The sequence below is a fragment of the Mustela erminea genome, chromosome 7 (genome assembly GCF_009829155.1).
Source record: "Mustela erminea isolate mMusErm1 chromosome 7, mMusErm1.Pri, whole genome shotgun sequence".
NCBI classification, from domain to species: domain Eukaryota; kingdom Metazoa; phylum Chordata; class Mammalia; order Carnivora; family Mustelidae; genus Mustela; species Mustela erminea.
In genome coordinates, this window is record NC_045620.1 from 65286256 (window position 1) to 65308609 (window position 22354).

At 42.1% G+C, this 22354-nt stretch overlaps 1 protein-coding gene across 7 annotated transcripts in view; it reads left to right on the forward strand.

Annotated features, from left to right (window-relative positions):
• Nucleotides 1–15469: 15469 nt before the first annotated feature.
• THADA (THADA armadillo repeat containing) overlaps nt 15470–22354 on the forward strand; it is a 329048-nt gene continuing 322163 nt past the window's right edge. For 2 of the 7 annotated variants that reach the window (XM_032351901.1, XM_032351904.1), the window contains exons 1-4: nt 15471–15624; nt 17855–17950; nt 18455–18549; nt 19300–19430. In XM_032351901.1, the coding sequence (XP_032207792.1) occupies nt 17875–17950; nt 18455–18549; nt 19300–19430 (302 nt within the window). In that variant the 5' untranslated portion in view covers nt 15471–15624; nt 17855–17874. Of the gene's footprint in view, nt 15625–17289; nt 17412–17854; nt 17951–18454; nt 18550–19299; nt 19431–22354 lie in introns of all 7 variants that reach the window. The other 5 variants (XM_032351905.1, XM_032351906.1, XM_032351902.1 and 2 more) reach the window with 4 other exon arrangements.

The window sequence follows — 22354 nt, forward strand, 5'->3', positions numbered from 1 at the left end:
ATGTTAGATGGAATTCCTTAGAGAACAGAAAACATGTCTCAGTGTACTTTGTATCATTCAGCAGTAGGCACAGTAAAGGGCCTGGCAGAGAGTAATGCACTCACTAAATATTTGTTGAATGAATGAATGAGTGAATAATTAGTTCTGTTTCTGAATGTCATTTCCTGATTCTGTTACTTTGAGGAGTAATGACTGGAAAATCCAATGACCATCCTACATCAGAAAAGGAATGACTGCAGAGTGAAAATTAATATAGACAAAGATCTATTGGTATATCTATTCTGCCTATCTATCTATCCATTCATCCATCCATCTATCCATGTTCTAGCTGTTGTTTAACTAGTAAAAGAGGTGAAGAACCACAAATATGTCTTATTCCATAAACTTGTTAATATATGTCTTCCATCAGTTCTGTGAAAACATCTGTGTTCTGTGAAACAGGGCTTACATTCAGGATATTTATTAGGGACCACCTTTTTTTTTAAAAAAAGATTATTTATTTGGTAGAGAGAGCAGAGAGAGAGAGAGAGCGAGCAAGCATGGGCAAGAGTTGGGGGAGGAACAGAGGGGTGAGGAAAGCAGGATTCTGGCTGAGCAGGGAGCCTGAGGCAGGGCTCCATCCCAGGACCCTGAGATCATTACCTGAGCCGAAGGCAACCACTTAATTACCTGAGCCAGCCAGGTGCCCCAGGGACCACTTTTCTGTTGGACGTGAGGATGCAGGATTGGAGAGAGAACTGTGGTGTAGGCTCCCCAAAGCCTCAGGAAATGCCACAGGGAGTCCTTGAGCACATATGAGCTCAATTGGAGTTCTCCCACAGAGACCTGAAATATACTAAGAATGCTGTCAGTTTATCAATAGTTGGATGGAAGGGTCTGTGCTTGCACGTGGCAAAAGTTTAGGGAAACCCTGATAGGAGTGACAGCTGGTCATCAAATTATGAGCAGCCTGGGCAGCAAGTCCTTCCCTGAAGACCTCTGGGTCCACTGCAGTATTATTCCTTAAATACCCTATCACGATATCAAATGATGTAGATTGTATTCAAATTTCCCTAACAAGAATGTGTCTATTTAAAAAGATGTGGAAAGTGACAAAGATGGATGATGGAAATCAGTATGTCAGAAAGATACTGTGTGGCTTCTCATTTTTCTCAGAGACATTATTGGAATTTGAAGTATTGCCATGTAACTTGCTTTCTTAAAGTTTGGTGGGCAATGCTTTTATCCCCGAATTTTGGTTTACTTTGTCCCAAAAGTAAATTTCCGTGGTAGATTGCAGATCACTCTCTCCTTTGAGGTATTGTGAATTTCACATTTTCCATGCCTTTTCCATGACATCAGGAGCCAAGTATCCAAACAAATTTCACTTAAACTGATTCATATGGTGACTCTGTACTTTGAAGTTTAGTGTTAATCTTTCATATTATAAAATAATTCTTCAAACCTATTTTAAAGCAATGAAACCAACTGATCTCCTGAAACATTTTCAATATAACAGGTACTATTGAAGAATTTTAACATTATAAGAATTACCTCTTAGTGGAGGGAAAAAAACCCAACAACCTACTTTCCTTCTGACTATAAGAACTTTTTCTTTTGTGCTCTGTTTTTCTATCTGTGTCATCCTAGACCATTCTATTCTACTGTTGCTCTTTCTTCCTGGTTGCATTTCTTACTGGTTCTAACCAGTGCTTCACATTTTTTCTTTCTTAGCTGCTTTCTTTCATGGTTTATATGGATATTGCTATCAACAGGATCTAGAGGTCATCAGTAACACAGTAAGGGTCAATTCTGCATTAAAAAGCAATAGACTGTTACAGACAACTGAAAAACTATCTGCCAGAGCCTTAAGCTTCAAGACTCCTGAGACTCAGCTGTGTTCCCCTTATGTATTTACATCTCAAGCTGTCACTCAAGATCGTATTCTTTCGGGACACCTGCATGCCTCAGTCCATTAAGTGTCTGCCTTTGGCTCAGGTCATGATCCCAGGGTCCTGGAATCGAGTCCTACATCAGGCTCTCTGCTCAGCAGGGAGCTACCTTCTCCCTCTCCCTGCTGTTCCCCCTGCTTGTGTGCTCTCTCTGACAAACAAACAAACAAACAAACAAACAAACTTTAAAAAAAAAAAGATTGTATTCTTTTTCTCTGTTTTTACTGCACTGTAACAGAATGGTGTTCAGGTCAGTTGGGCTCAGTTCATTAGATGCTATTGGAGCACTGTCACAGAAGATAAACAGTGACTAGAAGAATAAAGAAAATCCCTCCAGGATCCTACAATCTGATGGGGGTAGCCATTTACACAAATAGATCATTTCAGTACAAAATTAAATGCTAACAGAGGGGTATATTCAGAGGGCAGTGGGAGGACAAAGAAAAGGCATTTAGCTCGATCTAGAGGCTTTAGAAAGGTTTCTGGGGATGATGACAGATAATTTGACTCAGAGTCATTTGGTTGCATAGTACTAGAGCACTATGAGGGATACACAGAAAGGACTGGAAAGGTGGCCTTTGGGGTAATGCCTGCTATGCCAAGGAGCACCTGCTGTCTTCTATAGGCCATGGGGAACCATGAAGAGTTAAGCAGAGAAGTGCCATGTGTTTTGGAAATGTCATTCTCACTGGCACATGAAGGATGGCTTGAAAGCAGTGGTTCTCAATGGGCCCAGACTAGCAGCTTCAACATTATCTGGGGATTTGTTAGAAATGCACACCCTCAGGCCCCCTCAGACTGACTGAATCAGAAACCAGGACTGGGGCCCATCTGTCCATGTCTTAAGCTCCCCGGGTGATTTTGATACTGGCCAAAGTTTGAGAACCACTCCTCTAATTCAGCAGGGAACACTTGACAAAGTCTCAGATTAGGGTACAGCAATTGAGGAACTCTCCTCAGGTGTAAAATTTAAGGGGTTGCCAACATCTCAGGGTCCCGATCTTAGGGTCATGAGCTCAGGGTCCTGACGTCAGGGTCGTAAGATCAAGCCCTGCATGGGGCCTCTGTGCTCAGTGGGGAGCCTGCTTGAGATTTTCCTTCTCCCTTTGCCTCCCACCTCAAATAAATATTTTTAAAAATCCTCAGTAATCAAGATTTTTTTTTAAAGATTCTATTTATTTATCAGACAGAGATCACAAATAGGCAGAGAGGCAGGCAGAGAGAGAGAGAGAGGGGGGAAGCAGGCTTCTCGCCATGCAGACAGCCCAATGTGGGGCTCAATCCCAGGACTCTGGGATCATGACCTGAGCCAAAGGTAGAGGCTTTAACCAACTGAGGCACCCAGGCGCCCCAGTAATCAAGATATTTAATGCAATATTTTTAAAATAAAAATTAATGCCAAAAATTCACAATGCTGTTTGTTCTAGGATGCTGTGTTATTGTGCAATGGGAACAGTTGTTTCCGATCAGCTTGGGGTTCCCAGGGCCCACATAGCTGTCACATTCCCCATCAGGCAGATTGGATAACATGGGGTTCAGGTGAGCTTCATGGGTATGAGAACTGTGCAGCTGAATAGGACCCCACACTTAGAAAGGCTCCACACTTGGCTTAACATTCTTCTGTCACTGTTTTGAAATTCTTCATCGGTTTTAAAGAAGGGGCTCTGTATTTTCACTTTGTCCTGGGCCCTGTAAAGATCCTTCTCTAATGGTTTCTGGATGTCTTTTTGTTTGTTTTCCCTCCTTTAAATTTTACGTCAGCATAGAGTGAATTTAGTCTTTTTGCAGTTATTGTTGCAAAACCTTTCATTAACTTTTTATACTTGGCTCAAACTATGAGAGGACATTCTGATAAGTGTACATAGGGCACACATTTTCCCCTTGGCCCTGTAGTGGTCTGAAGACTTTGCCATGACTAAGGGTTGCTACTGACATCTAGTGGGTAGAGGCCGGGGATGAGGCTCAACATCTTCCAATGCCAATGACAGCCGTTCCACAACAAGGAATGATCCATTCAGTCCCAAATGTCACTAGGCTGAGGTTAAGAAACTCTGCTCCCCAGGGACAAGTAAGGAGGTTTTAGCAGTGTCTTGAATTGGGGCAGTGACCACAAATGTGCAACTATCTAGAATCTGATGATTAATCACCTGGGAGGGAGTAAAGTTTGAGGGCAAGAATGACCCCTTCAGTGTTCTTGCTTACTTAGGGCATGAGCTGGCAGACAGAATTCAGGAGGAGGAGCTAACTAGGTAGAAGTGAGGCAAACAGAGTGAGGAGTTTGTGGCAGGACATTAGACGGCACTGTTTGAAGGCCAGCACCTGAAGCTCTGAAGAGATGTTCTAGACCTGTCAGCGGTACCCGTTGTGGTCCTGTTTTACCCAAACCTCTGAGACAATTCCATCCCTCTCACTTCAGAGAATGGCCACCACAACCAAACCAGGGGACAAGGAAGACACTTTTTGACTTTGTAAGTCTCACGTGATTTCCCTGAAACTCATGGCAGAGAAAGAGTCTTGTGCACTTCAAATATGGAAGCCCTCACAAGCTCAGGGCGCAGAGTGCATTGTCATGCTACAGCAGTTTGGAGTAGCAGCCTGGGATAACAGGCAAGTCCAAGTCCTTCTTCTCTGAGATGAAATAAAGATGCCACAAGTGGGGAGGAGGAAGGACAAGGGCATGTGGAGGAGGCGGAGATGACTGGGACAATAGTATGGGGGGGGGGCGGGTACCCAATAGACAGGAGCTCTCAGCACTACCCTGGCTCCGCCTAATCAGGAACCAAGGAGCTGCCTTTCCTGATGGTACCAAGGTGCTGTGTCTGCGGAGAACCACTCCAAATCAGCAGCCAGCACACCCCCGACTCCAGCAATGACATCTACCTCTGGGCGGCCTTCTTACCAATAGCTTAGAACACTTGCAGGTCCCAGCATATAGGAAAAACTCTATCACCTATTCTTGGGTAGAGCTGGAGGGATCCGCCGTCCATCACAGAGGAGGCCAAAGTGATTTCTAAATGCTCCAGTCGTGTTTAATAGGCAAGTTTCTCCAGAACTGTTTTGGGACAAACTTTCCATCATCTTCAATTTTCACATCATCAGATTCACCCTAAATACTTCAACCGTCTTTATTGCCGTCAATAAAAGGCAAGGATTTATCTTTTGTTGTTTATTTAAGCTAATGGCACACATTCTGTAGCTACAAGATAATCTTCTAGTTTCTGTTTTTATTTATTTATTTATTTTAAAAAAGATTTTATTTATTTATTTGACAGACAGAGATCACAAGTAGGCAGAGAGGGGGAGAGGGGAAGCAGGCTCCCTATCAAGCAGAGAGCCCCATGAGGGACTCGATCCCAGGACCCTGAGATCATGACCTGAGCCGAAGGCAGAGGCTTTAACCCACTGAGCCACCCAGGCGCCCCTAGTTCCTGTGTTTTTAAAACATTTGTTTGTTTCCTTTTTGGCTCTGTACCCCTGGATGCCTTTGAAGGAAGAGATGTTGTTTTGCTCAATATCACATTCCCTAGACCATGGCACAGTACCCAGGATGTAGTAGAGGTCTGTAGTGGATGAGGTGGTGTGTTTCCCGGTTCCCCTTTCAGGACCAAGGCCCTCATTCCCCTAGATGTGGCTAGTGTAAGCTGATTTGGCTCACTGATCAAATAACTGGTCGATGCAGAAGGACAGAGTTCTTTGCCAAGCCAACTCCAGAGCTCCCAGTAGGATCGACTAAATCCACTGTGGCACCATCAACCCCGTTCAACCCTTTCTCACTTCTGCTTTCCTCAAGCCTTCTTGGGGAGTGTTCTCAAGAGCACTCCCCAGAAACCCTCTCTTCTGTAAACCTCTGTCTAGAATCTGTTTCCTGGAAAACAGCTTAAGACAATATTTAATAAATATTTGTTGAATACACGGATGAATGGGCCCTTCCACTGTAAACTGTGAGGTTCCTCATCCTGAGCAGAGATTATTGTGGAAAACCCCTGATCCTTATTTGTATATTTAACATTTTACTTTGTCATCTCCGGCCCTAAAAGTCAGAGACCACACTAAAATCATTCACCCAGCCTCAGGGGCGTGCTTGACTTCTATGTGATGATAATATCAATACCCACTTGCTTCAGTTATATTGTCATTTGACCAGCAGATGGCAGAGGTGACACTTGGACAGGCACTCCTTCTGGACGTAGGTCACATACTCCAGGATGTAACATCAAACCTAAATTACCCATTTAATACCATCAATTCCCAAGCCTTCGTAATTATGGCATTGTTTCATTTTGTAGGAAAGTGTCACCGACACAATTGGCCTCGTTTGCATATAAAAAGGAGCGTTCGGCATATAAGGGAAAGAGCCCTGGACTGAGGAAGCACCAGAACCACTGCACACGGGCCGTTTGCTCTATTCGAACTGTTTCTTCATCAGCACAGTGAGAACCGTGCCTCACAGGTCTCTTGAGAGGAATACATGAAAGATACTGGGGGCTGGTTGAAGGGACCGCATGTGTTCCTCCCTAGCCCGGGAGCGCTCTGGGTGTGCGGCCCCGGGATGGAGGAGTGGGGGGAGGGACTTTACTTGGCTCCCGGACCGAGGGGTTGGTGGGGTTGGGGGGTGGCTCTTGAAGGAGGCCCTGGCTCCCGACACACGCACTCCAGTCCGGGGCAGGCTCCTGGGAACGGCAGAGCAGCCACGCCTCGGCTTGTGCGCGCCTCTGAAGTTCCTTCCCACCCTGCACGCCGCGATGCGGACAGGCTGGTGTACTTCTTCCAAGAATCCCCAACTTCTGCCCTTGCGGGATGTGTGCGCCGTGAGAGCAGAAAAGGAGGGCGGAGTTTGACCGACCTGTTCACAGCTCTGGGATGGTCGCCTCACTGCCTGGATTCACCCATTCCCGCACCGGTGGTCGCCTTTGGGAAGCGCCCAGGGCCAGCCAAGGGTCGAATCACGTGCCACCGGAAGGCGGGGATCGAAGAGGCCGACGCGGTGCGAGACGCTTCCGCACTCCCGGAGTCCGTCGCTTGGGGGCGAGGAAGTACCACCTAGAGGAGCCCCCTGCCCCGAGGGGTGGAGCTTCTGCAGTCATGTGACCACGAACACAACCACTTCCGCGCTCCCACCTGGGCCACGTGGTCCTTCTTCCGTTCAAATCTGGGTCAAAGAGTGGCCTGGGCCAGGGACCCAGTGACCCACCCCAAAACAAGACTGTGGCCTAAATTCCGAAGAGGTAGCCGTGCCAAAGGAACACCAATATCTTTGAAACTTTATTGTGGTGTTCGTATCGTGTGTTCTCTGGAACAGTTTGCCGTGGTAATAAAACAACTAGCAAAATAGCCGGCGCTTGTATTTGTTTTCTATTTCCAAAATTCCCTGTGCCAAGTTTCCCCTCTCCTCACAAAAACCCAAAACTCAAAACCCCCGGCAGCATGGGTTTTCTTTCACCAGCCCTGAGGCTGCCTGAGCTAAGGGGGTGGGAACCAGTCAGCCAGTACTGGTGACTGGCTGGCATGGACACTGAGGTCAGTAGGGGTGTGCCTGGTGTCTGCTCTCTCCTTTTGCAGTTAGGGAATGCATTAATTTCTTATTCCTGCTGTAACAGATACCACAAACTTAGTAGCTTAAAATGTACATTTATTATACTGTAGCTCTGGAGCTCAGAAGGTGCAAATGGGACTTACCTGGTTAGAAATCAAGGGGTCAACTGGGCTGTGTTCCTTGTCTTTGCGGTTTTTTTAGAGTCTGCCTGCATTTTTTGGCTGGTGGCCCCTCCCTCCATCTTCAGAGCACACCTCTAATTCCTGCTTCTGTTACCACATCTCCTTTTCCGATGCTGGTCCTCCTGCCTCTTATAAGGACCCCTGTGATGGACCACCCAGGTAGCCCAGGATAATCTCACCTCAAAATCCTTAATCACATCTGCAAAACCCCTTTAGCCATGTAAGGTAACATGCACTGGTCCCTGTATTCCCACATGGGAATCTTTGGAAAACTTGATGCAGTCTACCATAGGGAGACTGCATAGGGAGTTCTGAAAACTGGAGAGTGAGTTGAAGAGGGCTTACAAGAGTAGGGTCAAGTGTGAATGAGAAAAATAACAGACCACTTGTTGAACATGTGTTATGTTCCAGAAACTATGACAGGCATCTTACATGTGGTATCTTATTAAATTCTCACAGCAATGTAGCAAAGTAGGTATTATTACAACTGTTTTTAATTTTTTTGATATTTTATTGACTTGAGAGACAGAGCACAAGCAGGGCAGTGGGGGTAGGAGAGGGATGAGCAGATTGCCTGCTAACTGGGAGCCAGATCTGGGGATCGATCCCAGGACCCTGAGATCATGACCTGAGCCCCCCCCAGGTGCCCCTACAGCTGTTTTTATTTTTATTTATTTATTTTTAAAGATTTTATTTATTTGACAGAGAGAGACACTATGAGAGAGGGAACACAAGCAGGGGGAGTGGGAGAGGGAGAAGCAGGCTTCCTTCTGAACAGGGAGCCCGATGCAGGGTTTAATCCCAGAACCAGGCTCAATCCTAGGACCCTGGGATCCTGACCTGAGCTGAAAGCAGATGCTTAATGACTGAACCACCCAGGCGCCCCTCTACAGCTATTTTTTAAAAGATGAGAAAATTGAGGCTCAGAGAGGTTAAATAGTTTACTCATCAGTGGTGAAGCTTCACACTTGGGTCTCTCCAAATCAATCTTTTCCCTTAATCTCTAGTTTTCTCACTTGTGAAATGGAAATAGTAACTAGCCATAGGTTTGTGTGAGAATTAACTAAGCTGACACTAGTTAAGGGCTGGGGAGATGGTATGGCTCCTGGTGAGTGCCCCAGGAGTGACAACTGTTATCCCTCACCTGCCCCAGTCCCTCCCAGCTCAAGTGCTTCCTTCTCTCTCCAACAGGCACAGCCTCACCCAATTCTAAGCCAATTCTGACCAAGGTAGGCAGAAGCCCTGACAGAGTAGCTCCAGGCCAGCAGAGCTCTGTGAGCTCTAAATCAGAATGCTGCCACAGAGCAGGTACCATGAAATACTAAGGCAGAGCATTCAGATGAAGAAATACTATTTTTTTGTGTAATATTTTGTGTATTATTTTAAAATTAAGTTGAATGGTCCTATTTTGTCACCTTTCTCCAGAAGTGCCCACAGAAGTGAACTGAGTTTTGTCTGAAAGGGGCAAGGGTACGGACTACGTTAACTCATACCCCAAAATGTCCACCACAGCTATTCCACTTGCTCTCCACTCAGTGCTGCCAGAACCCCAAGGCCACCATGAGTGTCTTCATTCCAACCACAATCCTAGAAACCACCCTCTTGCCTTTCATTTATTGCTGGCACTTAATTAGTTACTGAGTTCTGTGGACCAGGCCTCTTCATCATCTTTTCAAACCACTTAGGTACCTTTCACGTCTAGAGCCCACCAGTACAGCAGTTGAAGACGAGTAGTTGGGTTATTGAACTTTGTATCTCCAAAAATTGACCCCAAACTGGCCAGACGGCTCATGTCTTCAAGGTACAAACAACTTGTCCTGGGCTTCTCATTACAGACATAGAAAATGAGAATGTAGACTAGCCCAAGGATGAACGGAGAGATGGCATGTGTAGTGGTCCCTAGCTGTGGCCTGGCTGATCTGAAGGCTGAGGGATCATGACGTTGATGTATCATTGACCATTTTGTAACACCACCAGTCTGCTAAGCACACCATTTGGAAAGTTTGTATCTATTCCTTTTGTGGCTGGGCCATGCTGGGATTTAAGATAAACTGTTACCTGGCTGTTGGAGTGAGTTTTGGGTTCTCTTGCCTGTCTACTGAGAAGCAGTCTTTACTTCCACTGGGCTACTGCTTTATGAGCCTAGATTCCTGATCTGGAGCCCTGCCTATCATTCACTTGGCACACTGTTCACCCTAGTGGCCAGGCCCTCTTCCCTATATATGCAGGTGCTTGCTGAGAGCCAGCTGTGAGTGGAGAGCCCAGAATGAGGTTGCTCATGCCCATTTGGTATTACTGTCACTGGAATTCTTCTGTCCCTAATATATGCATTAAACCCAAATCACCAATATTGGATTAGCTAGCAACCCTCACGGGTGTGTCTTGCTTATAACTCAGGGAAAAAGAAAGGTATCATGGCAGCTCCTAGAAAGCAACAGTGTAGATATTAGAAAAAGAATAATCCATTCAGAAGCCTAAAGCATGAAACTGGGATAATATTAATAAATATGGGTATCAAAAACTCAACACAATCTTTCCTATTCCAATAAATTAGAACAATGTTTTATAAACTCTTTTCTCCCCTTGTAGTACCCAGTATAGTAGAGACCTACTTTGTAAAGTTTATATCAAACTTTCCATCTCTTCCTGTCCCAGGTTTGTTCAGATGTCCCAAAGAAATGACGGTAGGCATCTGCTAGTCCCTTTCATGAGGAGGGCTGAGAATGGGGACTGTCCTCCAACAGAGTGATGCAAAACTTCCTCATTTGTCCTCCTAGATAAAGTCCATATGTGGGCTCCCAAATGATTGTCTGGTTTTGGGTGTCAGAGTAATGTCTGGGAAATGAGATTGCTTTTTAAAACAAAAATGGAAAACATTTATTTTCAAAAGCATTTTAATCAAGGATGGTGCTACGTATTTTAAAATTTTTATGTTTTTCCATCTGTGCCCTACACAACTGTTGCCTTTCTTCAAAATGACAGTTATGGGATACCTGGGTGGCTCAGTCAGTTAAGCGGCTGACTCTTGATTTCAGCTCAGGTATAACCTCACGGTTATGAGATGGAGCCCCATGTCAGGCCCCACACTCAGCAGAGTCTGCTCGTCCCTCTCCCTCCCCTTCTGCTCCATTCTCTCGGCCCACTTCTTGGCTCACGTGACACAAGCGCTCTCTCCCTCCCTCTCTGTCTCAAATAAAGTAAAATAAAATAAAATAAAATGACAGTAACATAATTCAAATAGTAAAAAATGTTAACTTTTTGGTGATTACAAAAACAGGCCCTAAAACAAAAGTTTATTAACCCAGATTTACATTAAAAACAGTTGAAGAAGAAAAAATGTTCACTCAATCTAAACAGCCTGATAAACTACTTTTCCAAACACATTCTCATCCAACCCTTTTTCATCGTACCTGTATTTTTATGAAATATGTATATGTATTTCTCTGTTCCAATATTTTCAGGTCATATTATTTTATAAATATTTTTCCTTATTACTTAATTTTTGAATTACTTAAATTTTCTTTGAAGATTTGATTTTATATTTATTTACTTGACAGAGAGAGATTACAAGCAGACAGAGAGGCAGGCAGAGAGAGAGAGGGAAGCAAGCTCCCTGCTGGGCAGAGAGCCCAATGCGGGATTCGATCCCAGGACCATGAGATCACGACCTGAGCCGAAGGCAGCAGCTTAACCCACTGAGCCACCCAAGCGCCCTAAAGATTTGATTTTTTGATGTAAAAAGTATAAGCAGCAATGATGCTGAATTTTAAAAACACAACACTGAAAACAATCCCTACAATTGCACCAAAAATAATAAAATAGTAGGAATAAACTTAACTAAGGAAAGACCTATACTCCAAAAACAATAAAACACTGATGAAAGAAATTGAAGAGGACACAAATAAATAGGTATTCTATGCTCATGGATTGGAAGAACCAAAATTATTAAAATGTCCATACTACCCAAAACAATCTACAGATTTAATGCAAACCCTATCAAAATACCAACATTTTTCAAAGAGCTAGGATAATATTGAACAAAACACAATAAACACAATACCGAGCAATTTTCATAACCTTCTATTTGAATATTATGTTTCATAGGATATTAACAAGTTATTCTAACATACTTTTGGATAGGAAGTTAAGAAGCTGAAACTTCTTTATAACCATTTACTGTACTTTTCTCTATGAATGCTATATTTCACAGGAAAAAACATGCTATTATTCAGACAATGCAGAAATACCATGGAAAATGAAGGCCTCCTATAATTCCACTCCTGAAAACACCACTGAGTACAATTTGGTGAATATTCATCCTGGCTGACCTCCTAAGGAGGAAATAATTCCGTAGTTTGCTGCCACATAGTGGTAAAGTAAGTAAGCATCACTGCCCATGAACACTGTAAAGAACTTGTGAGCCATTGCCCTAACCCAACAAATATTTGCCAAGCTACTTATGCTCAGCACTGCGCTAGGTACTAGGGAATCTAAAGATGATCCCTGTCTTGGAAGGACTTGGAGGAAGACTAACAAGCATACAAATAACTGACAAAATGGTAATGTTCTGAGACAAAAATCTAAGTATGGCAGAACAAGGGATTTCTTGCCAGGTTTCACAGAGGAGGTGACATTTGAGAAGGGTCTTCAAGTGTGCTGAAGTTTCTCAGGTGGGAATATGTAAGAATGTAAGACCCTCCCAGCATAGAGCAGAGGATAGCACATCAAAGGGCAGTGCTTTCAGGGACTATTAAGAAGGTCACTCAAGCTGGAGCCCTGTGTATGGGGAAGGAAGACAGGAGTGTCACATAGAAGACAAGCCACTAACTCTTAAGTAGGGAAGGGATCAGACTGGCTTAGGAAGAGAGAGTTTGAAGAACATCTAAAATTTCCTTCCTCCCAATAAAACTAGCTTTATGTTTAAATTCTGTGGCATCTTCTGTGAAAATGTATGTCATTAAAGGCAAACAACTTTGTAAGAAAACATGAGCATTAATGTCTCCTTTAAGATATATTGCGGAAATCACACTCAAACCACTCTTAAATCAATCATTCTGTAGTTGTGATTCCTTAGTTAGTATGTTTTAATCATTGAGGAATACCCAGCAGATGTGCTACAATATTGGGGTAGCTAGCCTCCAAAATGGCACTCCCAATTCTATTGGCCTCCTGATATTCACATTTCTGTGTCGTCCTTCTTACAATGAATAGAGCTAAACTTGGTGACTAATAGAACGTTGTTGAAATGGTGTGTAACTTCTGTGGCTGGGCCATCAAAGCCATTGAAGCTTCTACCTTATTGTCACCGGCTCACCATTCTGTAAGAATGTTTAAGCAGTCTGGGAGAGGCCCACATGGAAGGAATTGAGGCCTCCTTTCAACAACCAGAGCCGCTGGACTAAGTCAGTGGTTCTTCCTACCCCAGCCAGATTTTCCAATGACTGCAGTCTCATGAAAGACTCCTAGCCAGAAGTACTGAGCTACATACATGGCTAAATTTCTGAACCATAGAAACTGAGAGTGAAAATGTAGTGTTTTAAGACATTAGTTTTGGGGGTAATTTATGATGCACCAAGACAAATAACAGAAGAACTTTGCTTTCTTTCATTGACTGAGGGATAAATATACTAACAAATAACAAATTTAGGGGCACCTGGGTGGCTCAGTCATTGAAGCATTTGCCTTCGGCTCAGGTTGTGATCTTGGTATCCTGGGATTGAGCCCCAAATGGAGCTCCCACTCAGTGGGGAGTTTGCTCTCCTTCTCCCTCTAACTGCAGTTCATGCTTTCTCTCTCAAATAAGTAAAACAAATCTTGGGAAAAAAAATTATTTTATTAACAAGAGTTCATCTTATATTAAAAAATGACACACTGTTCATGTTCATAGCTCTAGTAGATGCTTTTGGACTTCATTTTAGACACGAAACTATGCAATAAGGCTTTTTATGAGGGATTCTTTAATTATGTAAATCATCAGGTACAGCTGGCAGATTACCACAAACTGTATTTTTTTAGGAGGTAATGGACCTATAAAACTGACAGACTATTATGCTTTTCATTTATGCAAAGCAATACTTATAGGAGAAACTTAGCTTGGATCAGTATGAATTATGGCTTGTATAGAGACTTTTATGAACAAGTATTAAATAAGTATGCAATTAAGGCCTTTGTGGTTTTTAGAAATCAGATTTCAATTATTCAAATGTCCAAGATTTTAAAAAATCACTATGTGTGAAAATATGTCATTAAATAAGCATTAAAAAAAATCCATTCCCTAATTGAGGGGAAAATGCTGCTCCAAACAGGTATGTATTTCCAAAGCTAAACTACACAAAACAAAACATGGATATATTATTTTTCATGATTTTATGTAGTCCACATAAAATCCGTAATACTAGGGATTACGGAGTCTTTAAAAATTCCTTTGGAATACATTTTTACAAATAAAATAAATAGCTACTTAAAAAAAAAGTTCATGGCCCAAATTCTCATGGTGTATTCTAGAAAACCTCGGAGAATTTAAGGTGGTTTCAAGCTGGTAGTGCCAGGTGGCTACAAAAACAATGGGATATCTTCTCTAAACATGTTAATATTAGAATCTTTAAAACCTAAACCGTCATTGCCTCTACTTCCCATAGTTACCGCCCCATTTATTTCACCCTGTGTAATGGAAGTACTAGATTTATTTCTACTTGATCTTGCCATTTCTTCTCCCAGCCTGTTTTAAACCCATTCTAATCCACTCCAAACTTTTGCCCCATCACTATAAACGGCAATTTCATCCTCCTCCCTTGCTCAAGCCAGAAATCTCGGGACCATCTTGACTCCTTTTTTTTCCATACCCCCCTATCTTATCCTTCAGAAAAAAACCGTTAGCTTACTTCCAGATCACAATCTAGAATCTGTCTACGCCTCACACTTTCTTTGCATTGCTACCACCCTGGTCTGAGCCACTAGCATCTTGCTAGCCTAGTTTACAAGAGTAGCTTCCTCACTCACTGGCCGTCCATCTTCCACTACAAAGTAGTACCACCAATGACTCTATGTAGATAACCCAATTACTCTTCTGCTCAAAACGACTCCCATTTCACTGAGAGATTCCTCTTTCACTGGAAGTAAAAGTCCTTACAATGGGGAATCGGGCTTTACATCATTTAACTCCCCTTGTCCCGTTCCCTACAACCTACCCTCTTAACTCATGTGGCTCCAGCCACACCAGCCAACTTGCAGAGAGCATCCGCCTCTGTGTCCGGATCTTACCCCCACCCCCACCCCCACCCTCTGTCCCAGCTCCTAGCGTAGTGCTCGGGACCTAGTTATTTATTTCTAAGTGAACGAATCATCCGATGATTTTAATTTTCTGCGTAAAATACAAATTCCAAATAGGGTGGAACTTTCCAGGCTGGCAATCCCCAGATAGTGCTCAGGAACTATTTGCTGAACCAACAAACGCACTCGAGGATACGTCAGTTTATTTCGACCCTTCTCATTTTAGTTAAATTCTCAAGAGTGGCTTGTGCTCAAGGCCCGAACGACCCCACCTCGCAGGCTCTACGGTCGCTGGTTCCCGCAGCCCGGAGGCAGTTTTCTCTCCTCCGCGCTGGGTAAAAAGCGTGGGAGAAGGGTGGAATGTCTGGTTTGAGGCACAGGGGCTCCCCTGTACTCCAGGTCTAGACTGCCCTAAGGCGAAAGAAGCCGGTAAACTTCCAAGCTGCGCACACTCTAAAGTCGGAACCGACCCAAATCCACTAACACCCGCTCCCGATGACATCACCACCGCTCCGAACTCCTTATTGGAAGAGCGCAGTCACTCAGTTCTCGCGATGACTCCTGTACCCGGTCCCCTTGCTTCCCTCCCATCGCTCCGGCCCGGTAGTCAACAGACCACGTTGCGAGCCACGGGGACCTTGCAGAACTAGACCAGCTCCTGTACTCGTCTAGACGGCTGCGACTCTTCTTAGACGCTCACGGGCACGAGGTTTGGCTCCCAGGCATCCTGTCTGCCAGACGCGTGGTTGCACGCGCGCGACTCTCCACGGCTTGGCTCCGTCACTTTGCTAGGGCAGCCGGGTGATTCGCACCAATTCTCGTCCTTTCGTATCGCGAGAATTTGGCGGTGGCTTTACCGATTTCCGGTCGCTTAGGTCTCCATGGAGACAGCACTTTCAGCAGTGTGTTTGTGTTTTGGCGGTCACCTGTAGCTCTCCGAATTCCACGTGGTTCGAAAATTACCTAGAGATTGTTTGTGGGAGTCAGCCAGAAAGGTGTAGATGGCAGTGAAGCAGCGGTCAAAAGGGAAGCAGCCGGTGGGACTTAGCAGTACAACTTGCTGTCCTATCTTCTGGACGCTGGAGTAGTGTTGTAGGGTGGGCACGGGGTTTCACCCAACTGGGGAGACCCAGTTCATCAAGACAAACGTTTAGGCCTCCGTTGAGCACGCATAAGCACCGAACCAATTTTTGTATAGTCTTGAGGGTTCCACGATCAAACCCTGCTGTAAACTTACTCACCATTCACCAGAGAATAGTCTCCCTAGTTATGTCCCTATCCCTTCTTAAGTTTGTGTATTGGTTACTTTCCTAGGAAATGATCCCCAGTAATTACCCTAGATCTAATCATGTCACTTTTCACATTTTTACCTTGTCTTGCCATTATCTGTGTCCATTTTTATTATCATTTTCTGTTAAGTGTTTTTTCACGTGCCATCGCTGTATCGATTTCTTACTTTTCAGATAGGCGGTAGGTTTCTTCAGTGTCAGGACTAGCTTGTCACTTAGGTACGGAATATACATACCAGGTAGTGCACTTTTCTGTTGTTGAAAGCATACATCTCTTGACAATTTTTGTTAACTTATTCATTTGTTTATTCACCAAATATTTATTAAGCACTCATTATATGCCAGGTACTGTTTTAAGAATTGAGAATTAAAACAGTGGATAAAACAGATTGAAGTTGCTTCCTTCGTGGAGTTTATTACTAGGGGAGACAGACAATATACAAATAAACGAGTTATTACAATTTTAGGTACTAGTAGTACTATGAAGGAAGTAAAGTAATGGAAATGATCTGTGGCATTTTAGACGGGTAGAGTGGTCATGGAGGACTTCTCATAGGAGGTGTTGTTTGAAAAGAAACTTGAAATATGGGGAAAAGACCTTGCAAACATCTCGTGGAACAAGCATTAACTGGCAGAGGTATGAAGAAGGGCAAAGTGCCTTAGATGGTGAAGAGAAGATTGATTTGTGATGAAAATGCAGAGGAAGGCAGGACCAGATTACCTGTGGCCTTGAGGGCCCGGGTCTCAAGTTGGATTTTATTCTAAGTGTAACTGGAAGCCCTTGGAAATTTTTAAGCAGGAGAGTAATTAGATTTGATTAAAGTTTTAAAAAGATTGCTCTGATGATGGTGAAAAGAGGGGCCTCCTCAGAAACAAGGGAGAGGAGAGGAGACCGGTTGTGGGTCTGTTGCAGGAGTCCAGATGCAAAGGGATCATTCAGCTTCTGCTGGGCTATTTCCAGGGTTGGGGCAATTCTCTGTTTACAATTCTCTGTCCATTCCACAGTTGGACCAGAGAGTTCTTCCTTTGTATTGGGCTGGGATCTGCCTCACTGAAACTTGCACTGACTTTTCCTCATTCTGTAGCAGGATAGAATACATCTCCTCTTTTTCTGACGGTCCTCCAACAACTGCAGCTGCTCTGTAGCACTTGTCCTGTCCTCTTTTCTCCAGGACAAACACCTTTGGTTAAGTGGAAAGGCACTGAGGTTAGTTGGGCCCAGTTTACTTTTGGAAAAAAGATACTGGTTTGTTATTGTTATTACTAAAAAGAAGGTTGGCTGTATTTTAAAATACAAAGACTGGGCCATAAAAGGTAAGAATAACTTTAGACAATAATAAACTCTTGTTGAGCTTAAAAAATATTTTTCTTTTATGAAGCAGAAATTCTTTGACCAGTGGTTCTCCACCTGAGGCCACTTTGCTCTCCAGGAGACATTTGGCAATGTCTGGAGGTATTTTTTGGTTGGCATAACTTTCGGGAAAGGGGATGTTACTGGCATCTAATGGGTAGAGGCCAGGAACCTGTTAAACATCCTACAATGCACAGAACAGCACTGCATAGCAAAAAATTATCTGGCCCCAAATGCCACTAGTGCTGAGGTTCAGAAATCCTGAATTAGACAATGCTTTAAACTCTTCTTTTTTGCAGCGACTGCTATTCTGTTTAAAATGGGTGTAAAAAAGAAGAAAGAAATGCAAGTAACTGCACTGACCATTTGCCATCAAGACCTTGAAACTTTGAGATGTAAGTGATTTTTGACTTAATTTGTTTGCTTTTTTTTTGTTTTAAAGATTTTATTTATTTGATAGACAGAGATCACAAATAGGCAGAGAGACAGGCAGAGAGAGAGGAGGAAGCAGGCTCCCTGCTGAGCAGAGAGCCCAAGGCGGGGCTCAATCTGAGGACCCTGAGATCGTGACCCACTTCGAAGGCAGAGGCTTTAACCCACTGAGCCACCCAGGCATCCCTAATTTGTTTGCCTCTTTTCTGGGTTATAGAGTATTTCTGTCTCTGAGACTCACTATCACATGATGTTCAAACTCTTGCTATGTACTTTTTCCATGTTCTTTGCATTCAGTTTTACATGTAAAATGGTTTCCGAAAAATTTTGTCTCTGGACTAAGCTCTGTCTGCTTTTTTTTTTTTTTGGTTTATAAGTACTTAGATTTTTGATAATGCATAACAAAGGCAAACTCATATGCATACACTGTTAAATCCTTAAAGAAATTTTTTGTGTGTGTTTTCTAGCTTTGGCTGATGTGGAAGGAAAGACTCTAGCTTCTTTGCTGTTACATTGTGTACAGCTCACGGATGGAGTGTCACAAATCCATTATGTTAAACAGGTAAGACTGCATTGATATTCCTGGATACATCTTGAAGAATATCATGCTGTTATGGACTTCTAAAATTAACTGACAGCTTTTGGCTTCCAGTTATTTAATATAAATGTATCATTAAGGAATAGTGTTTTTTTTTTTCCTTTTCTGTTTGTTGTATCATCTCATTTTATTCAGAGTGTTGGTAGAAGCCATACTCAGGCCTCCACCAGCATTGGAGCTGTAAAAGGATAGGACAGTGAGACAACTGTGCATACATTTCTTTTTTTCTTTTTTCTTTTTTTTTGTGCATACCTTTCTTGTGAAGAGAAATTTTAAAAAATTATTTCTAGTAATTTGAAACCTTAAAACTCTTTAGCAGACACATTAAGAAGTTAATTTAAAATGTAAAGACTGTCCTAACCAGTATTTCTGTGTTAGGATTTACCATTTGAACTTGCACAATTTTTTTGGAAAGCAATTAAATATATTACTGGTTTTTCAATAGAGCTATAGAATTCCTATACCTTAAGCCATTAACAAGTCTAATTCTTAATAGAGGTAGGTCTGGAGGGTAAACTGGGAGTTGGGGATATGGGTTAAAAAGGTTAAAAAATACTAAACTAGGTGTTTAAATCGGTATCCTTTAACAGTGCATTGTAGAAAACATTATATGCCATAATTGAGACTTCAAAGAGTATTTGAAACTTTATCACTTTGCTATATATACTTGATAATAGAAAAAATTACTATGCCTTTGAATTTTTTGGATTGTAGATTGTGCCTTTACTGGAGAAGGCAGATAAAAATGGCGCATGTGATCCCACTATTCGAAGTTGTTTGGATATTTTAGCCGGCATTTATCTTTCTTTGAGTGTAAAGAATCCCTTGAAGAAAGTTTTGGCAAGGTAAGGAGGAAAAAGAAAGGAAGTTAAGCATTATAAATGTTCAGTTTGACCAAAAGTAAACAGTACCTAAAATTCTCCTGGTTTGGTAAAACTGAACTGCAGTACGTCACTAACAATTTCTTTTATATGGTCTCTGCTTTGTTTACTTATGACAACTTTTTAAAAATGTAGACTGGCTTTTAGGTCATAGGCTTTAATAAAATAGGCTATGGGATATAGTTTGCTGACTCCTAATTTAGTCCATTTATGTTAATGCAATTATTGGTTAAGTTTAATCTGTCATCTTGCTATTTCTTTTTCCTTTGTTTTTACCATTTGTTCTTAGTTTAAACATATTTGTAATTACACAGGTAATACAAGAATATATGCTTGATGTAAAGACATCAAGCAATGTAGGAGTGAAAGAAATAAGAAATGAGCCTTCTGTTTCACTCTTCCTGGCTTATCTTACCTTTTTTAATAAAGGTCATCAGTTAACATTTTGGTATCTAACTCTTTAGACCTTTTCTTGTGTGTGTTCTGTAGCTTGTTTTTTCACTAAAGAATGTTTTAGAGATAGTTTCAAGTCAGCATAGTCCGTATTTTTTTAATTGTGTGAAAAAACACACAACATAAAATTAGCCATCTTAACCATTTTTGAGTGGTAAGTATATTTACATTGTTGTGCAGTGGATCTCCACAGAGTTTTTCATCTTGCAAAATTGAAACTATATACATTAAACAGTAAATCCCCATTTCCTCCTCTCCCTAACCCCTACCACAATTCTACGTCCTGTTTTTATGAATTTGATTACCTTATTTACCTCATATGAGTGGAATATTTGTATTTGTCTTTTTTTTTTTTTTTTGATTGGCTTATTTTACTTAGCATAATGTTCTCAAGGTTCATCCTCGTGGTAGCATGTGGCAGGATTTTTGTCCTTCCTAAGGCTGAATTATATTCCATCATCCATGTGTACCACATGGTATTCATTCATTCATCAGCTGATAGACATCTGGGTTGCTTCCTCCTCTTGGCTATTATGAACAATGCTTCTATGAACATGGGTATTTAAATATCTCTTTGAGATCCTGCTTTCAGTTCTTTTGGATATTTACCCAAAGGTGGGATTACTGGATCATATGGTGATTATATTTTTAATTTTCTGAGGAACCTCCATATTGTTTTTCATAGTGTCTGCACTATTTTATGCTCCCACCAAAGGTCCTTATTCTCTCTCTTTCTTTCTTTCAAGATTTTATTTATTTGACAGAGAGTCACAGCGAGAGAGGGAACACAAGCAGGGGGTATGGGAGAGGGAGAAGCAGGCTTCCCACAGAGCAGGGAGCCCAATGCAGGGCTTGATCTTAGAACCCTGGGATCATGACCTGAGCCAAAAGAAGACGCTTAACAACCAAGCCACTCAGATAACCCAAGTCCTTATATTTTCTTACAGCTAAAATTTCTGTAATATGGATATACCAAAATTTTTATGTACTGAGTTACATATTATGAAACCACTTTCCATTGATATTTAGTTTGTTTTGTTTTCATTATTCCAACAATGATACAGTTATATTCTTAATTATGTATATAAGTGTTCTGTGTATTTACCTGAGATAAATTCCTGTAAATGGAATTTCTTTACCAAAACCATTGCTAACCTGTACTCCCCCAAAGGTATTCCAGTTTATACTCCTATTAACAGTGAACAAGAGTGCCAATATCTTCATATCTTTCTAACACTGGGTAATACCAATCTTTAAACCATTTAAAATCTAACAGATAAAAAAAAAATACTTTTTTTTACTTTTCAGTAAGATTACTAGTGAGATTGAACATTTTTTAATATGTGGAGTTTGACTATTTGTGATTATATGTCTTTTGTATGTTTCCTTGTTAGAATGTCTTTTCTTTTTATGTAAGTAAATTTATTTAATGTGTCAAAAAGCAAATGGTCAAGGGTGCCTGGGTGACTCAGTTAGTTAAGCATCTGCCTTTGGTTCAGGTCATGATCCCAGGGTCCTGGGATCGAGTCCCGAATCAGGCTCCCTTCTCAGTGGGGCGCCTGCTTTTCCCTGTCCTTCTGCCCCCTGGCTCATGCAGTCTCTCTCACTCTCTCTCTGTCTCAAATTTAAAAAAAAAAAAAAAAAAAATCTTTAAAGGAAAAAAAATAAAGGAAATGATCAGATATTGGCGAGTTCTAGGGTTTTGGGGAAGTAGTCAACAGTGTCATCAAAGATCTTGATGTTTTCCATTTTTCTCCCATTTGTTGGCCATATCTTCCCTCAGAATTACGAGGAGCTGTAGGAGTTGTAGCCACTTTATATAGACATGACAGCATCCACAAATGAAAAAAAGAAATTTCCTTTTTTCTTTCTCTTTTTATTGGAGAGAAAAACATTTTGCAGAAGTTTCCAGGAGACTTCCTATCACTTTCTGTTGTCAAGATTGGGTCATATACCCACCTTCTGGTTGTAAGAATGGCTGGGAAGCAAGACTCTCACACCTTTGGTTTCTGTAGTGGGAGGTGGGTTTTGCCACTAAAGAAGGGCTTGGGGGGTGCCTGGGTGGCTCAGTGGGTTAAAGCCTCTGCCTTCGGCTCAGGTCATGATCCCAGGGTCCTGGGATCGAGCCCTGCATCGGGCTCTCTGCTCAGCAGGGAGACTGCTTCTCTCCCTTTCACTCTCTGCCTACTTGTGATCTCTGTCTGTCAAATAAATAAATAAAATCTTAAAAAAAAAAAAAAAAAAGGAAGAAGGGCTTGGGTATGAGATCTCTATCTAGATTATGTACTAGATATTCCTTTGTTTTATTACATATATTTAAACTTTCTTTATGGTGTATTTGCCTTACAAAAATTAGAATATTTTTCTTGGTAATCAAACCCACTAATATTTTTCTTTGAATAGATTTCTGAGTTTCATGCCTTCCTTAATGTATG